Here is a 14,491-nt window from a genome sequence, read left to right on the forward strand (position 1 = left end):
TGAGGTTATTTCTAGCAGCTTCCGTTTGTAAACCTTAGACACTGTTCTCTTACGTTAAGGTAAACCGAAAAGAAGTTATTTCTGTTTTATCATTTTTTAATCACTGGTTCTTGAATGGTATTTATGCTGTTCAGATACAATCAGTCCAGTGGAAGTCGGACTCAAAGCTGATGATCTGGAGGATGATAGGGGTCATGGCTTTTTTGGCTCAAGCATATATAAACATTCAACCAGGGTAGCTCGATGGGCTCAACCGATAACATACTTGCATATATATGAGTGCAATAGTTTTTCGGTAAGTTTCAATCGACCAGTCATGTTTGTCTCTGACTTGAAATTATTTTTATATCTGAGATTACAGTTTCATTTGCTTAAAATTTATATTCTTGATCATGATGAAGACATTGAGATTCTTGCAATAAACTAGGTGTAAGGCAACCTATTATTGATGAGCTGTCCAGTAATATTATCATTATTGTGAGAGGCAAGAGGAACTTGCTTTATTTTTATCAGATAACCATTGCAGACCCTCGCTGGCAAGAGCCTTTTGCACTGAGCTTGTCTATTTTTATGACTACCCTTTTCAGTTGAATATCAAATTTTGAATAAACTAAGGTTTGTACCATTTTGACATGGAGTATGGTTCTTAAAGTCAGAAAATAACTTTTATGAATTGGTCACCTTTCCTTTCCTAAAAGGACATTTAAGTGATATGATTGTCTGTCTATAATGGAAACAAGCAGAAATCTGATACTTATCAAATTAAGGGCTGGAATTAATCATTTTTATGGCTATCCTTTTCAGCTGTATATCTAATTTTGAATAAAATAAGTCCTGCTACTATTTTGACATGGTGTAGGTTTCTCAAAATTGGAAAATAACTTTGATGAAATGGTCAGCTATCCTTTTCTGAATGAACATTTAGATGATGTAATTGGTTGAGTATTAAGGCAATCAAGCAGAAATATGATACTTATCAAATCAAGGAATGGGATTAGCCATCGTTTGTTACCTAATTAGAATATTTTTTTTAGAACTCCTTTAAATATATTGGGAAATAATGTCAGATGAATGAAATTTCTAGAAAATAAGAAAACAAGACCAAGATCTTATTTGATGAAATAGTGAATAGTCCGATAGATTAAAACTTGATAAAGTTATTTACCTATCTGATGGTCTTCATTTCTCCATTTCTTATGTATAATACTAGGCCCTTGATCTTTTATCTGTTGATGCAGATTGGTATATTCTGCTTGCCCACTTCATCTGTTATTCCACTTCATGACCATCCTGGGATGACTGTGTTAAGTAAGGTTCTATATGGTTCTATGCATGTGAAGTCATATGATTGGATAGAACCTGCCTGCTCGATGCGAAGTAACAAGCCAGATGACTTTCCTGGTCTGCTTTTAAGCTTTTAATAAATATTGCATTTCTATCATAATCCTGGCTACTGTTGAAGTTGGTTAAATTGTTTGATGTTTCTTGAGCCAAAAAAGGGTCTGATATTCTGAAGGGATTTTGACTTTTTTTTGTTGAATTGTTGACGAACAGACTTTAACAGACGTGTATGGTATGATAATGACTGAAACATAAAGAGTCCAGTTTTCACATGTCAAACCTTTACTTTCAATCTTTATGGAGGTAATATATTGGTTGCTATTTTGACTTTTTTTGTTGAATTGTCGACGAACAGACTTTAACAGACATGTGGATGCTATGATAATGACTGAAACATAAAGAGTCCAGTTTTCACATGTCAAACCTTTATTTTCAATCTTTATGGAGGTAATATACTGGTTGCTAATGCTGTTTTTCAGAGTTATATTTGTGTTGGCTTCCCCTTGTTTATTCTGTAGCAGTTTTGGTTTTAGTATATCTGAATACATATATGTTTCTGTCTGTTGACATGTGTGTGAGTCCATGGAATATATGTACTTGAATCTGTACGTGAACATTTTACCAAACTTAGTTATCTGGTTCTTAGTATGACAACACATAATCACTCCTTTTATAACTTTGTTAGATTTTGATTTATGAACAAAGTGAGAGGATATTGATGTAAGCCTTGATATTAGTTCCCATCTCGAACTATGTGCTCAACCATCCTCCTGCAGTTTACAGACACATACATCACAATCCCAATTCCTAATGGGCTCAGTTGGAGTTGGATTCCTTCACTCTAATAGTGTTGATTAAATCAAGCTTCTAGGGTGTATTTCTAAATTTTTCCAGCTTAAATCTAGTATAATCTAACTAGACTATTCAGCAGAATTAAGAGGTCTGAGGACACTGCAAGCTTGAATAATTTTGTCATCCGTAGCTGGTCTTTATATATATGTATGTATGTATGTATATGTATATATATATATGTATGTATGTATATGTATACATACATATTATATATATACATACATATTATGTGTATATATATATATATATATATATATATATATATATATATATATATATATATATATATATATATATATATATATGACACAGGGCTGGAATTGCTAATTTTATTTCTTGTTTCTTTTTCATGCTCTTTTTTTTGTTGGGTGGGGGATGGTGGAAGGATTAATACCAGGAAATAAGAGCTGCATCTTGGTATTAAAAGACAAAACAAAGAGTAATCTGAACTGACTGCATTCTTTTCTGCAGCTTTCTATGATACTAGGTTTGCTTGTAGAAGCTTGCTTTTGTATATTGGAGATCTTTGTAGTTCCATTTTATTTTTCCATGCAAATTGTGTGTGTCTGTTTTCACATCATGGTTTAAAACATAATCTTTAGTTCCGAAAAATGTGTTTCAACTTTTCTTGTTTGTGCAGTAACATTGGCAAAATTACACATGGACACTGTTCTGACAGCACCATGTCCAACCACTGTTCTATTCCCAAGAAGTGGTGGCAACTTGCATTGTTTCACTGCAGTGACTTCTTGTGCTGTTCTTGATGTCTTGGCTCCACCATATTCTGAGGAAGCAGGACGGTGTTGTACCTATTACCATGATTACCCATACTCCACTTTCAGTAAGTAAAGATAGCCAATCTTCACCAGTGTCTGCTTTACCAACTCTATACTATAGTTGATATTTTGTCATTTGAAATAAATAAGTGCAACGTTCGCTGATCTACAAACAGATTTTTTTGTTTAAAGTGTTTGTAGAGATTATGATTATGAATACATGAATCTATGCATATTGAAATTATGATCATGATTCATGAATACATTATGGTGCAAAGATCTCTGTGCTTTCATATGATCATAATGCTCAGCCTGTAATCCCTGCCTGAAGGATGAAATAAGGGGAAAAGAATATAATTCTAACCTGAAGCTGTGTAGCCCCCTCCGATCGACTTATGCTTGTGCACGTGTACACCTGATGAAAAGGCATGTGAAAAACTTTAACCAGTTATATATTATAAATGCTAGACAAAATCCTCTTTATCACCAAAAAGGTGTTCAACAGTAACACTTTTGAAGAAACAATTGGCTTTGTGCTGATAGTTTATCAATTTTTAGATGAACGAGTTAGTTCTAATATGAAGCATGTTGGCCTTTATGTATTCATGACTATTGTAAATATATACTCTGAAAAAGAAACTTTTGCTACTATCAAGGCTATGGAGTTTTCTTACTTGATTTTAGAAGTCGTTGAATGATGTCATATGGAGGAAATTCTTGACCGAACAACTCGGTTGAATTGACCGGAGGCTTCCATTTTAATTGTTTATGAAACAGTTTGTGAAAATTGTCCTTTGTTTCTTGAGAGAATCGATAGTATGTGACAAGTTTAATTTGACAGCACCTGTGAGTAGAATTGTAGTGAATGAGAACGAAGATGAATATGCATGGCTTGAGGCTATAGAAGCTCCAGATGATCTTCACATGCGTTCAGGCAGATATACTGGACCAGCTGTACAGGTATAGATTCAGTGCTCTTGAGATATATGAATACTCAAGCAATGGCCTTATTAATCTTGTGATGTGTGTTTGTATGCTGTTGGATTGAGTTCCTAACAACAGGAAGAGTCATGGTTTCCAGGATCATGCACTGTAGTCTGAAGTATTATCCCTTCTTGGTGCACATCAAGCTACAGTGAGAGCAACTCCTCCAGCATGAAAGAGAAGATGACAGCTCAATCTACAGGCCTAATCTGATTTGAAGAACATTGGTCCAATGTAACAACCTTATGCATGCTATGGTTTTGTTTTGCTACCACCGAATGAAAGTTTCTTATTAATTTTGAACTGGAAAGCAAAACGGCTGTGTTATCTTTGCATGTTGCAGTTCAAGTTCCCTTGGTCCAGAATCAGACTGCTAAGTTAGCTTCAGGTTGTTTCTAACTTTATGTTCGCAGACGAATGTAAAAGATCTAGGACACTATTTTTATCTTGCAAATAAATCAGTGAAAGAACTTTGAGCCACAATGGCAACTCTTCTAAGCTCACATTATGGATGTTAATTTATTCATTTTGTAGGAAATTTATTTCTGACACACTGATAATTTTACTTAACCATGTGGATGCTCTTAAATTTGTCATTCGTCTTAAAATTCTTCACTGATTGGAAGCTGGAGGAATGTAAGGAGCACTAAATCCCTCCAAAATATTTATAGTGACTACTGATTAGTTTTGCTGGGCAAAGCTAGTACTTAACTGTTCAAGTGTATTTATTTATGACCTCTTGCTAAATTCTGATGAGAGATACTGAGTAGATCAAACCAGCTGACTGGAAACTCTCAGGACTTTTGATTGTTGTATTAGATTTTTATTGGTTTAGGATCTTCTTTAGTGCAGAATTTGGTTGTTTGCTGTTCCACCGGGTCATTGTGCATGCTATTCCAGCTTTGTGCCTGCCCCTTTTTGGCTTCATGCCACTTGCAATCCTTTAAATAGATGTTGGCCATTTCACATAATTGTTCTACAGATGCTTCAGCTTAACATCCAACATGTGCAGGAGGCTATTTTGATTGCTTAGATACTTTTTGTTGTCATTAGGTCAGATTGCAGCATTTGGATCTGACTCGAAGTGTATCATTCATGTAACCCACAGAAGCATATGAAAGAAGAAAAATCATGGTGGTATTTTGAAGTAGTGATCAATTACATGGAAGGAAAAAAAGACCACCCATTGCAGAGAACATACTGAATGTAAGTATGATCTTCGAGCTGCTTTTTAGGTCTGATGCAGACATGGGTTTTTGTTTTTTTTTACCAAAAGGGATTGAAAATTGAACACGATCCCTGACTTTGTTGACTAAATCTTCTGATCTTTATTATACTTTAAAATCTCTATGACTTAATAATATATATTGGTGTCTTTATTAAATAGCTAATATGCTTCGATTATGAAGTTTGTACCTCATAAAATAATATTGATCATCCTAAAATCTCTTATATTATTTCCTGTTATGTGCATATATCTCATAACTTGGTATGGACATAGTTGTAAAAGACATGCATGCCAGATTTCATATGTCAATTTCATATTTGTTCGCCAATATATATTGTTCTATGTGTTGCTCATTTACAATTTCATATATCCTTCCAAAACCACAAAGGTTATGAATATATATGTATGAAACAATTCAGAAATTACAAAACCATCATGTTAGACACTTTAACTACTGCAACTTGAAAGTAAACAATCCTTTAATATTATTTTTCCTCCTTGTTGTTTTCTTGACCGCAGATCAGAAGAAGCATCACTTAAGCACACAAGGGAAGTGGGTTGGAATCGGTCCAGTTGTTGCAGCTAGCATGACAGATTCTTGTTTGGTTCGAAGCTCATTGTCACCTTTAATCATGCTTGGTCTTTTCTCTCCATCGCACCGGTGGCAATGGGACTTTGACAGAGGTGATGACATGCAAGGTGCACCAAACACCAGTGATATCTACTGCCTACCTGTACAAGACGCACACCTTGTACCTAATTTCTTCATCATTCATTGATGCTCACACCATCATGTTGCATGGATTCATCTTGTGATGGGGCCTCGGTATCAGCAGTGCTGTCGGCAGCCGCCAAAATATTCTCACGTCTCTTCGTCCAAAAATGCACCGGTGGAGTGTAACGGAGGAGGCATTGTTCATGTGGTTTTGAACAGTGACAAGGTAATCTCCCTGGAAAAGTCATGAAAGCTATAATCCTCAGGGAGTGTGATGGATGAGTGCTCCTTGTCATGGCATAAAGTCTCTCAGAAAAATAATGCAGGAATTAAAATGATCGATCACTGTCGATTCAAAGCTTAAGCTCTACGAGTCATGAAAGGTATGGATTTGTAATATTAGAGTAGATCTTGGTGAATCTTGCATTTGACCTCTGTCTCATCAGCAATATTTGCTTGTGGTTGGACACATACTAAATCGTATAGATCAAAGGCTGTTGGCATGTGTGGTGTTCCTTTTTCTTATATCCCACCTTTGTTTGTAGCCAAACGGACGGGAATCTAATTCTCCCCTCAAAACTTATAAGTGAACTATCTTTTGTTTATGTCCTTTCTTTTTATCCCTATTCTCTTGGTTTAGCTCACCCACCTCCTAGACTCTTATTATGACACCTTGGAACCCTAAATTATGACCACTACATATGCTTTGTGACACAGAAAAAATTATACCTTTTTTTTGTACACAAACTATCCTTGCACTCTTATTTCTATTCTCTTTTTAATCAACAATCTTAGAACTAAAATTATGCTTCACCCAACACAGTATGTGCTTTTATATGATCCTCAACTCTCTCTTCTCTAACACTCATTCCTATTGCAACAGAGGATGAAAAAGATGTTAGATGAAGAGCCTAAATAAGGGTGTTTTATCATATAATGACTCTCCTATCAAAGACAATTTTGTCAAATTATTTATGGTTGGATTGCAAAGTATGATTTTTCAAGGAGTAATATCATAATAAATCAAATTCAACTCCTTCAAGCACTTGTAGAAAGAAAAAGAAAGAAAGAACTTGAGAGCTATGCTGCCAGCAGTAGGGGCATAAAGAATTAAGCCACACTTCAACTATGTCTTCCATTTGGTGGAAAGCAAGGAATCAAATATGATATGTCCTCCCTGATTGATAGATGAATTATTTAGCATTATTAATCAATTAATAGTCCCTGGTGAATTCTTAAAATAATTATATGTTTTGTGGCATTATCATACAAAAGAGACTGATGTAACTCAAAAACTTCTATTATCATATGGTTAATCTTCATTAATTGACCATTAGCATAACAACATTGAGACTTGAATTGATATTAGTACTCCTCTCAAAATATTGAGAAACATTAATGGTAAAAGAACTGGTGGAGATATTAGTACTCCTCTCAAATTCAGTAATAAACTTGAGTTTATTGGATGGAAGATGACAGAAATGGAATGCATGCAATATTAAATCTTGAAGGGTCAAATATACAATGTGTGAGAACACATGTTTCTGGATTAAATATCCTTCGAATAGGGTTGGTATCTTATCATCTTTCTACTTGTATGTGGTGACATGGACATGATTAATGTATGAGCCTACACTCTTAGAAAGTTTTCATTGTTTATGGATTCCCCCACCAAATATTTCATCCGTAATCAAACCTGCGTCTATAATAAGATATTGACTCCTTTTGCATGCTTTACTTTCCTCAACTTGTTCTTATTATGTATTCTTCAGTACCTTTCAGAAACTCTCTCTCTCCCTCTCTCTCTCTCTCTCTCTCTGTTTTGAGTCTGTGGAAGGAGTAGGTGCTTTGGCAACTTCATGACTGAACATTCTAACAACAGCTTAATTTTTTTTGTTTCTGTACCATACCATCCTGATTAGTTCCTGTACATGCAAATTATTTGGGCAGGAGAATAGGTTTCTTCTTCTCTCTCAAGCTAGCCACTATGGTCTTTTGCAGTATGGACGACTATAAATGGAGAGCAGCAGCATATGAGGTGGGAGAACCTTCTTCTTCTTACACCATATCATATCATGAAGCCTTATTCTCCAGAGCTTCAGAATGGGAGCAGCAGAACAAGCCTGCAGAACACCCCCAGGATAGTCCTCCTCCTCACTGCCACCTTGTTCCTCCTCACCATCATTCCTCTCTATCTCTTCCCTTTGCTAGCCACATCGTTCGCATGGAGAAACTTATCCTCTCCACCTTCCTCCCTTTCTCCTTCTCTTTCTTCTTCCTCTTCCTTTTCATCTTCTTCTTCTCGTGACATGAGCCGTGACGCCATGGCTGGTGTGACGATGGCCAAGAGCTCGTGTGATATCTTTAGGGGGGAGTGGGTGCCCAACCCTAACGCGCCTTACTACACCAACGAGACGTGCTGGGCCATCCATGAGCACCAGAACTGCATGAAGTTTGGGAGGCCGGACACGGAGTTCCTGAAGTGGAGGTGGAAGCCGAACGACTGCGATCTGCCCATCTTTAACCCGGCGCAGTTCTTGGAGCTCGTCAGAGGGAAGTCACTGGCCTTCGTTGGAGACTCGGTGGGGAGGAACCAAATGCAATCCCTCATCTGCCTCCTGCTCAGAGTAAGCCCCTCTCCAGTCTTTCTTCTCTCACCTTCCACTCGATGAAGGAAGCTGTATATGTTCATAAGCATCGATGGCCAGAATGACTCAACACCCTTAAGCTGAGCTGAACCAATCAGCACACTGCACAAAGAACTTCACAGCTACAGTGGAAGGTTGACATGAGAGGGGAGAGTGCATAGATGTCATGTGCTCTATTCACTTTTTGTAGGATAGTATCCTATGGAATTTTTGTCAGTGATGATAACTAGTCCTCGACTCTCAGTAGCATACTTTCATCTATATATATATACATATATATATATTGCAAGGTTATCTTGTAGCAAGTATACAACTTTAAGATCATTCTTTGTGCCAATAAGCAGTCAGAAAAGTTCAGACTAGCCAGTTGGTGGAAGGTAAAAGCTCAAATCTTTTGCTAGAGAAATATTTCACATTTATATTAACTCAATCTCTTGGGTTTGGTAGGAGGAGGACAAAAGAGTTGTGTATCTTTTCAGCTTATAAAAAGGAAGGTTAAGCATTTTAACTTCAGACTAGCCAGCTATGGACTTTTGTAGTGTTCCATTGATATATCTGTCCTTTGTTCTTTTATTTCTACTTGGTTAGAGCCTAACCATCCTTTGTGCATAGAGCAATATTATTTCTAGGCCTGTAGGGGTGGAGTGGGTACCCTTTCCCTGTCCTAACATTTCTGGTGTCTTACATGCATACACTAAAATGTAGAGCCAATCACACATCATCTTTTCGAAAGGATTTCGATCTCTGCTTCGTCGAATTTATAGGTCACATATGCGGTGGATGCGTCGGTCACTGAAGATGAGAAGTTCCGGCGGTATCACTTCCCGACCCACAACTTCACGGTGGCCAGCTTCTGGTCTCCGTTCCTGGTGAGGGCACACGAAGCCGACCCCAATGGCCCAACCCTCACCGGCCTCTTCAACCTCCACCTGGACCAAGTGGACACCAACTGGACCACCCAGATGACGCCGTTCGACTACGTCATCGTCTCCGCCGGCCACTGGTTCTTCCGCCCCACCATGTTCTTCGAGGCCGACCAGCTCGTCGGCTGCCACTACTGCCTCCACCCCAACGTCACCGACCTGACCATGTACTACAGCTACCGGAGGGCCTTCAGGGCCGCGCTCCGGGCCTTCAACGACCTCCCGGGCTTCAGGGGCACGGTGTTCCTCCGGACCTTCGCGCCGTCGCACTTCGAGAACGGCGAGTGGAACAAGGGGGGCAACTGCGTGCGGCAGCGGCCGTTCCGGAGCAACGAGACAAGGATGGACGGCTACAACCTGGAGATGTACATGGCGCAGCTGGAGGAGTACCGGGCGGCGGAGGGCGAGGGGAAGGAGAAGGGCGTCAGGTTCCGGTTGCTGGACACCACGGAGGCGATGCTACTAAGGCCGGACGGTCACCCGGGCCGGTTCGGCCACCGCCCCGACGAGAACGTGACTCTCTACAATGACTGCGTCCACTGGTGCTTGCCGGGGCCGATCGACAACTGGAACGATTTCCTGCTCCATATGCTGAAGAACGAGGGTGGCAGATCAGCCGCCGGCCGACGATCCAGGAACGACAGGAAGTCCACGATCAAATAGGTGATCAACATTGCTTCTCTTTTTGTTCTTAGAGCACGTAATTTGTATTTTATTAATTAGTATACCATACTGTGGTCTACATGAATTTTGGTTTGTTCTTTCTCCATGCATCAAAAGGTTGTAGAAAGCTGTGTGATATGGCATTACCGTGAGACCAATGTCAATAATTGTTGTGCTGAAGCTACTGCTGCCTTATCACCATTAAATAAGCCTACTTCATCATTGCTTGAAGACTAAGCTTTCATCAAACATGTCCTTACAAGACCTTCTTTAAACACCACAGCTCTTTAACTTTACAGGACTCCTGAGATCACATTGCTAAAAGACTGCTTTAAACACCACTAAGCTTCTTAGTTCTTAGCATTACTCACTACAAGAAAAACTGGGTTTACATCTCTCAAAAAGCTTCATCTTTGATTCATAAATAAACTTGTAGTTACTAATCAATCACAACAACTCAATTTTCACATAATAACTAGGAAAAAATTAGAACGGGCTGTACTGAAAAGAATAGCTTACTAAGCAAATTTGCTCATTTAAAGATGCTTCAGATCTGAAGCACTAATAATAATATAAAAGAACTTGATGACCAGTATAATCGATCAGGCTCTCTGTGCCCCCACAGTGTCCTAAAGATAGATAGGAATGGCATGAAAGCCCCAAGAAAAATTCCACTCAGAATAATCATCAAGACTCATAAAATCATACAGGAAGATGCAAGGAAAAATAAGAGGAAACTTACTTTTGCATTAAGTGGAAGATGTTTTACTTGCAAACCAATAATAAATTGCCCTCAAGTGTTAAACAACTAATGCAGTGTACCAGTTATCCAACTAATACATAGTCAACACTCAAAGAATACAAAGTTGAACTGGTGTTGAGAGTAAATAATATAGTTAGCTATGCTTGGCATCCTACTACATTTCTTACATTCAGAAAAGATAGAAAGAAAACTATCAAATATGATAATAAAAAACCAGCTTTTCATTCTGGCTGTCTGGCATCAATGCATGAGACCATTTCAGCTGCATATGGGGTCAAGTTGAATCTTACATGAAATAATCATGACTTAACCAATGGCTGGCTAAACTTCAGAGCATTATTTGCTCTCAGTCATAGATGTAATTAACCTCCAGAATGTTGTGTGCTCTCTCTGACCATGCACATTACAGTCATCTAGTGTGTATCAAGGATATCTCCTGTCTTGCCCAAAAAATTCAGAAGCTGGCACAGAGTCAACACTGCAATAAACCCAATTCACAAAGTCAACAATTTCTGATGACAGGAATTTTCTGCATACACGACTTCTAATGATGCAGTATGAGATTTCACAAATCATGAAGAGCAACAAGAGATCTTCCAAGACAGGTGAAGTTGACACCCAAATCAGCACAATAAGAATTCTCGTGGAATTTTTACCAGCAACATCATCAGTAGGGATTTCGTTATCTAAGAGTCGTGAGCTACCAATACTGGAGAAAATTTTCCAGTGTCTTGAGTCTTGTCACCCAGAATTTGGGAGAAGTAACGAGAAACATAATCATGTAGCTAAGTCAAACCTTCAAATCACGGAAGACATCTCAATCACCCTCATAGGAAACCACGCCCTTCTGTCCATTAGTATGATCAGCTCTACTTCGTTTTCCCCACTTATTCCTCCCGAAGCCATGTTAAATCCGTCTCACAATATCTGCCGCTTGCCCGTTCTTGACGACTTACAAAACAGATCCAGCTTCCTAGCTAAAAATGATATTTTAATTCATCATCTGGATAGAACAGCAAAATGATAATATCCCAATTAGCAAGATATAGTACGAGAAATAAACCAAATTGGAACATACGTACATAGTTAAAGATGTCTATTTGACGAACTACAGGCATCCAAACAGAATTACTTTCCTCATTCATCAATCATCAAGCTCGAGCCTTCCATCACTCCGTACCGATCTTTATGTTCATGGCACTATTATTGCCGACTCAAAAATAGCCATCACCTTAGATCTGCAGAAGTCAATCAAGATCTGCAGCATCAACTGGGTCACATCAATCAACGTTACCAGCATTTAATTTGTACCTTTTTTCTCCCAGTCTCTGGTGTAAAGAATAGAGTTAAAGAAGAGGTCGCAACAAATGGACGGCGAAGGGGGATCGGGAGACGGGTCGATGCGGAAGTCCGGATGCTGACGTTCATCGACCTACTCCCCCTTCGAACGCATAGAAAACCAAGAAAATGAACGGACCTGACCACCGCCGCGAGAGAGACTAACAGGGCCAGTAAGAGATCGATGAACCGCTGCCCCCAGAGATCAATAGACTCGAGAGGACGAGGAGGAGGAAGAGGGGATCGGAGATTGGAGACGTGCGTCGATCGGGTCAAGCAGAGCCGTCGGATCCAGGTTCCGGTTCGGATCAGTGGCTCTCGCCCGCCAGTTTGGACATCAAGATTCGGTCACGCGAGTCTTGCGTTGATGGCGAGTTCAGTCGAAAAAGACGCGAACGGTTCGGACCGGCCTGGTTTACCAGGTAATTCCACAATCTCGACGTGCGTCGATCGGGTCAAGCAGAGCCGTCAGATCCAGGTTCCGGTTCGGATCAGTGGCTCTCGCCCGCCAGTTTGGACATGATCTTATTTATTTTTTGATATAATTTAACATTATATGATCTTATTTAATTAAATAAATATATTATAAATCTGATTGGATTCTAATTATGATTATCGATCAATAGAAAAAAAAAATATTTATGATATACTTCCTTAAGAGATGTATTTGATGAGAAAACTAATCGTTTATCCTAGATATTTTATTCTCGATTATAAAAAGACAAAACCTCTTAGGGTATATGACACACGATTAAAATTATTGATTTATTCTTATCTTTTTTTATTGATTATTTTATTATTTAAAATAGTCTTATGATGAATATGAGACTGAAGCAAATTTTTGATATTTTCTATATTTTATAGATTCATTCTATAAATACTATTCATAAATAGTGTTTAAGTGTATAGATCCCTCCGAAATTTTTATGATCTGATTTATAAATTTTATTTTAGGGTACATGTGATATTGATAGGCTCCATAATCTAGAGGATTAATTTTGATCATGGCTTCAAAAACATTTTGATTTCAAAATTGACGGACAATTTCAATTCAAATTACTAATTTTTGTATTATAGTTTAATTAAAAATTTAAAACATAAAAAAATTAAATAAAAAATAAAAAAAATTGATAGTTTTAATTAGAACCGAAACCAGCTATTTCAGAATCTTTCATGATCGATTTCGATTTAATTTGAAATCGACGAAAGATTGATTTGGTTTCGATTTTAACCCAATTCGAATTCCGATTCGAACCAAACAATTATGAGCTTCATCATAATGATAGTTTCTCATGAACTTAGTTTGAAACAAAATCAAATAGTAACACCCAAATGCTTCTTCTAAACTTACCAAATTGTCTTGATGGACTTGACAAATATAGGCCATAGATTGGTAGCATAAATGTTGCTCATAAAAAGTTGCATGTCTGAGTAGTAACACACCAAACCTTTATATTTGGTTTTCTTCTTATTTTCAATATTTACAAATAGATGATGTGAAAAATAGGATATATATATATATATTAAGAGAAAACCCCTTTAAAGTTTCAGGGATTGTTTGGTAAATTCAGTCACTCTCGGCCCTAAAAGGAGGAGAAACGAATGAAAACCGCAATCTTTTTGGTTATCCGTTTCGCTTCGCTCTGTGTCCCTCCGCCTCTTCCTCATCCTCTGTTGCTTCCGTCGTCGATTCTTCTCTCTCTCGTTCTTCAAGGAAGAGAAGGTGGCCGGGCCTTCGGGAAGGAGCGTTGGTCGGGATTCGGACCGGTTGACAGCTCCTCGCTGTGGGGTGGATGGCGTCCTCGGGTTGAATCCCTCGGCTCTCGCGGGTGATTGTCGGCATGCAAAAAAAAAAAAAAAAAAAAAAAAAAAAAAAGGCCCTCGTGTGGTCCCCGGTCATGACCCCTCCGACGAGCAAGTCAGTCTCGAGAAGGATTGTTAAGAGTTGTCCTTTTTTTTTTTTTCTCCCCTTGGTGCGGAGGGCGGCCCGAGGTTTTTATACTGTTGCAAGGGGGTCGATCGTACACGGGTTGGCGTGGTGGACGCACCAGATAGTGCCTCGATACAGATTTTGTTTTGGCGTGTGGGGAGTGCCGTCCCGGGTTTACTGGGACGAGACGTGTCAAGCGATGCCTTGGGGTATGGATTCTAACGTGGCACATCGCATCGGTTGTGACGTGTCCGACGGGTAAAATATACCTTATCACTTCTCCCCCCGTCAAGATGCGCCGTGGGGTCCTCAAAGGGCCGGGGCCGGGAA

The 14,491-nt window shown here is 38.7% G+C and overlaps 2 protein-coding genes and 1 long non-coding RNA gene across 6 annotated transcripts in view; 2 read left to right on the forward strand and 1 right to left on the reverse strand.

The window, feature by feature from the left end:
• LOC135581788 (plant cysteine oxidase 3-like) overlaps positions 1-4,436 on the forward strand; it is a 5,126-nt gene extending 690 nt beyond the window's left edge. The window contains exons 2-6 of one of the 3 annotated variants that reach the window (XM_065157681.1): positions 135-295; positions 1,239-1,401; positions 2,834-3,034; positions 3,811-3,929; positions 4,019-4,436. In XM_065157681.1, coding sequence (XP_065013753.1) covers positions 135-295; positions 1,239-1,401; positions 2,834-3,034; positions 3,811-3,929; positions 4,019-4,108 — 734 coding nt within the window. In that variant the 3' untranslated portion in view covers positions 4,109-4,436. The remainder of the gene's footprint in view (positions 1-134; positions 296-1,238; positions 1,402-2,833; positions 3,035-3,810; positions 3,930-4,018) is intronic. The other 2 variants (XM_065157688.1, XM_065157697.1) reach the window with 2 other exon arrangements.
• A 3,459-nt stretch (positions 4,437-7,895) lies between these two features.
• Positions 7,896-10,310, forward strand: LOC135641981 (protein trichome birefringence-like 19). Its single transcript, XM_065157706.1, has 2 exons — positions 7,896-8,523; positions 9,309-10,310. Exons 1-2 carry the CDS (start codon positions 7,930-7,932, stop codon positions 10,128-10,130), a joined length of 1,416 nt encoding a protein of 471 aa, XP_065013778.1. The 5' UTR covers positions 7,896-7,929; the 3' UTR covers positions 10,131-10,310.
• A 581-nt stretch (positions 10,311-10,891) lies between these two features.
• Positions 10,892-12,455, reverse strand: LOC135672317 (uncharacterized). 2 transcript variants are annotated; one of them, XR_010512941.1, is made up of 3 exons: positions 12,205-12,455; positions 11,690-12,131; positions 10,892-11,371 (listed from the first exon to the last, which is right to left on the reverse strand). It is a non-coding gene; the product is annotated as an uncharacterized LOC135672317 (long non-coding RNA). The 2 variants fall into 2 exon arrangements; XR_010512942.1 differs by having other exon boundaries at positions 10,892-11,896; positions 11,976-12,131; positions 12,205-12,453.
• Positions 12,456-14,491: the final 2,036 nt, after the last annotated feature.

This window comes from Musa acuminata, chromosome BXJ1-4 (assembly GCF_036884655.1).
Source record: "Musa acuminata AAA Group cultivar baxijiao chromosome BXJ1-4, Cavendish_Baxijiao_AAA, whole genome shotgun sequence".
Taxonomy (NCBI): domain Eukaryota; kingdom Viridiplantae; phylum Streptophyta; class Magnoliopsida; order Zingiberales; family Musaceae; genus Musa; species Musa acuminata.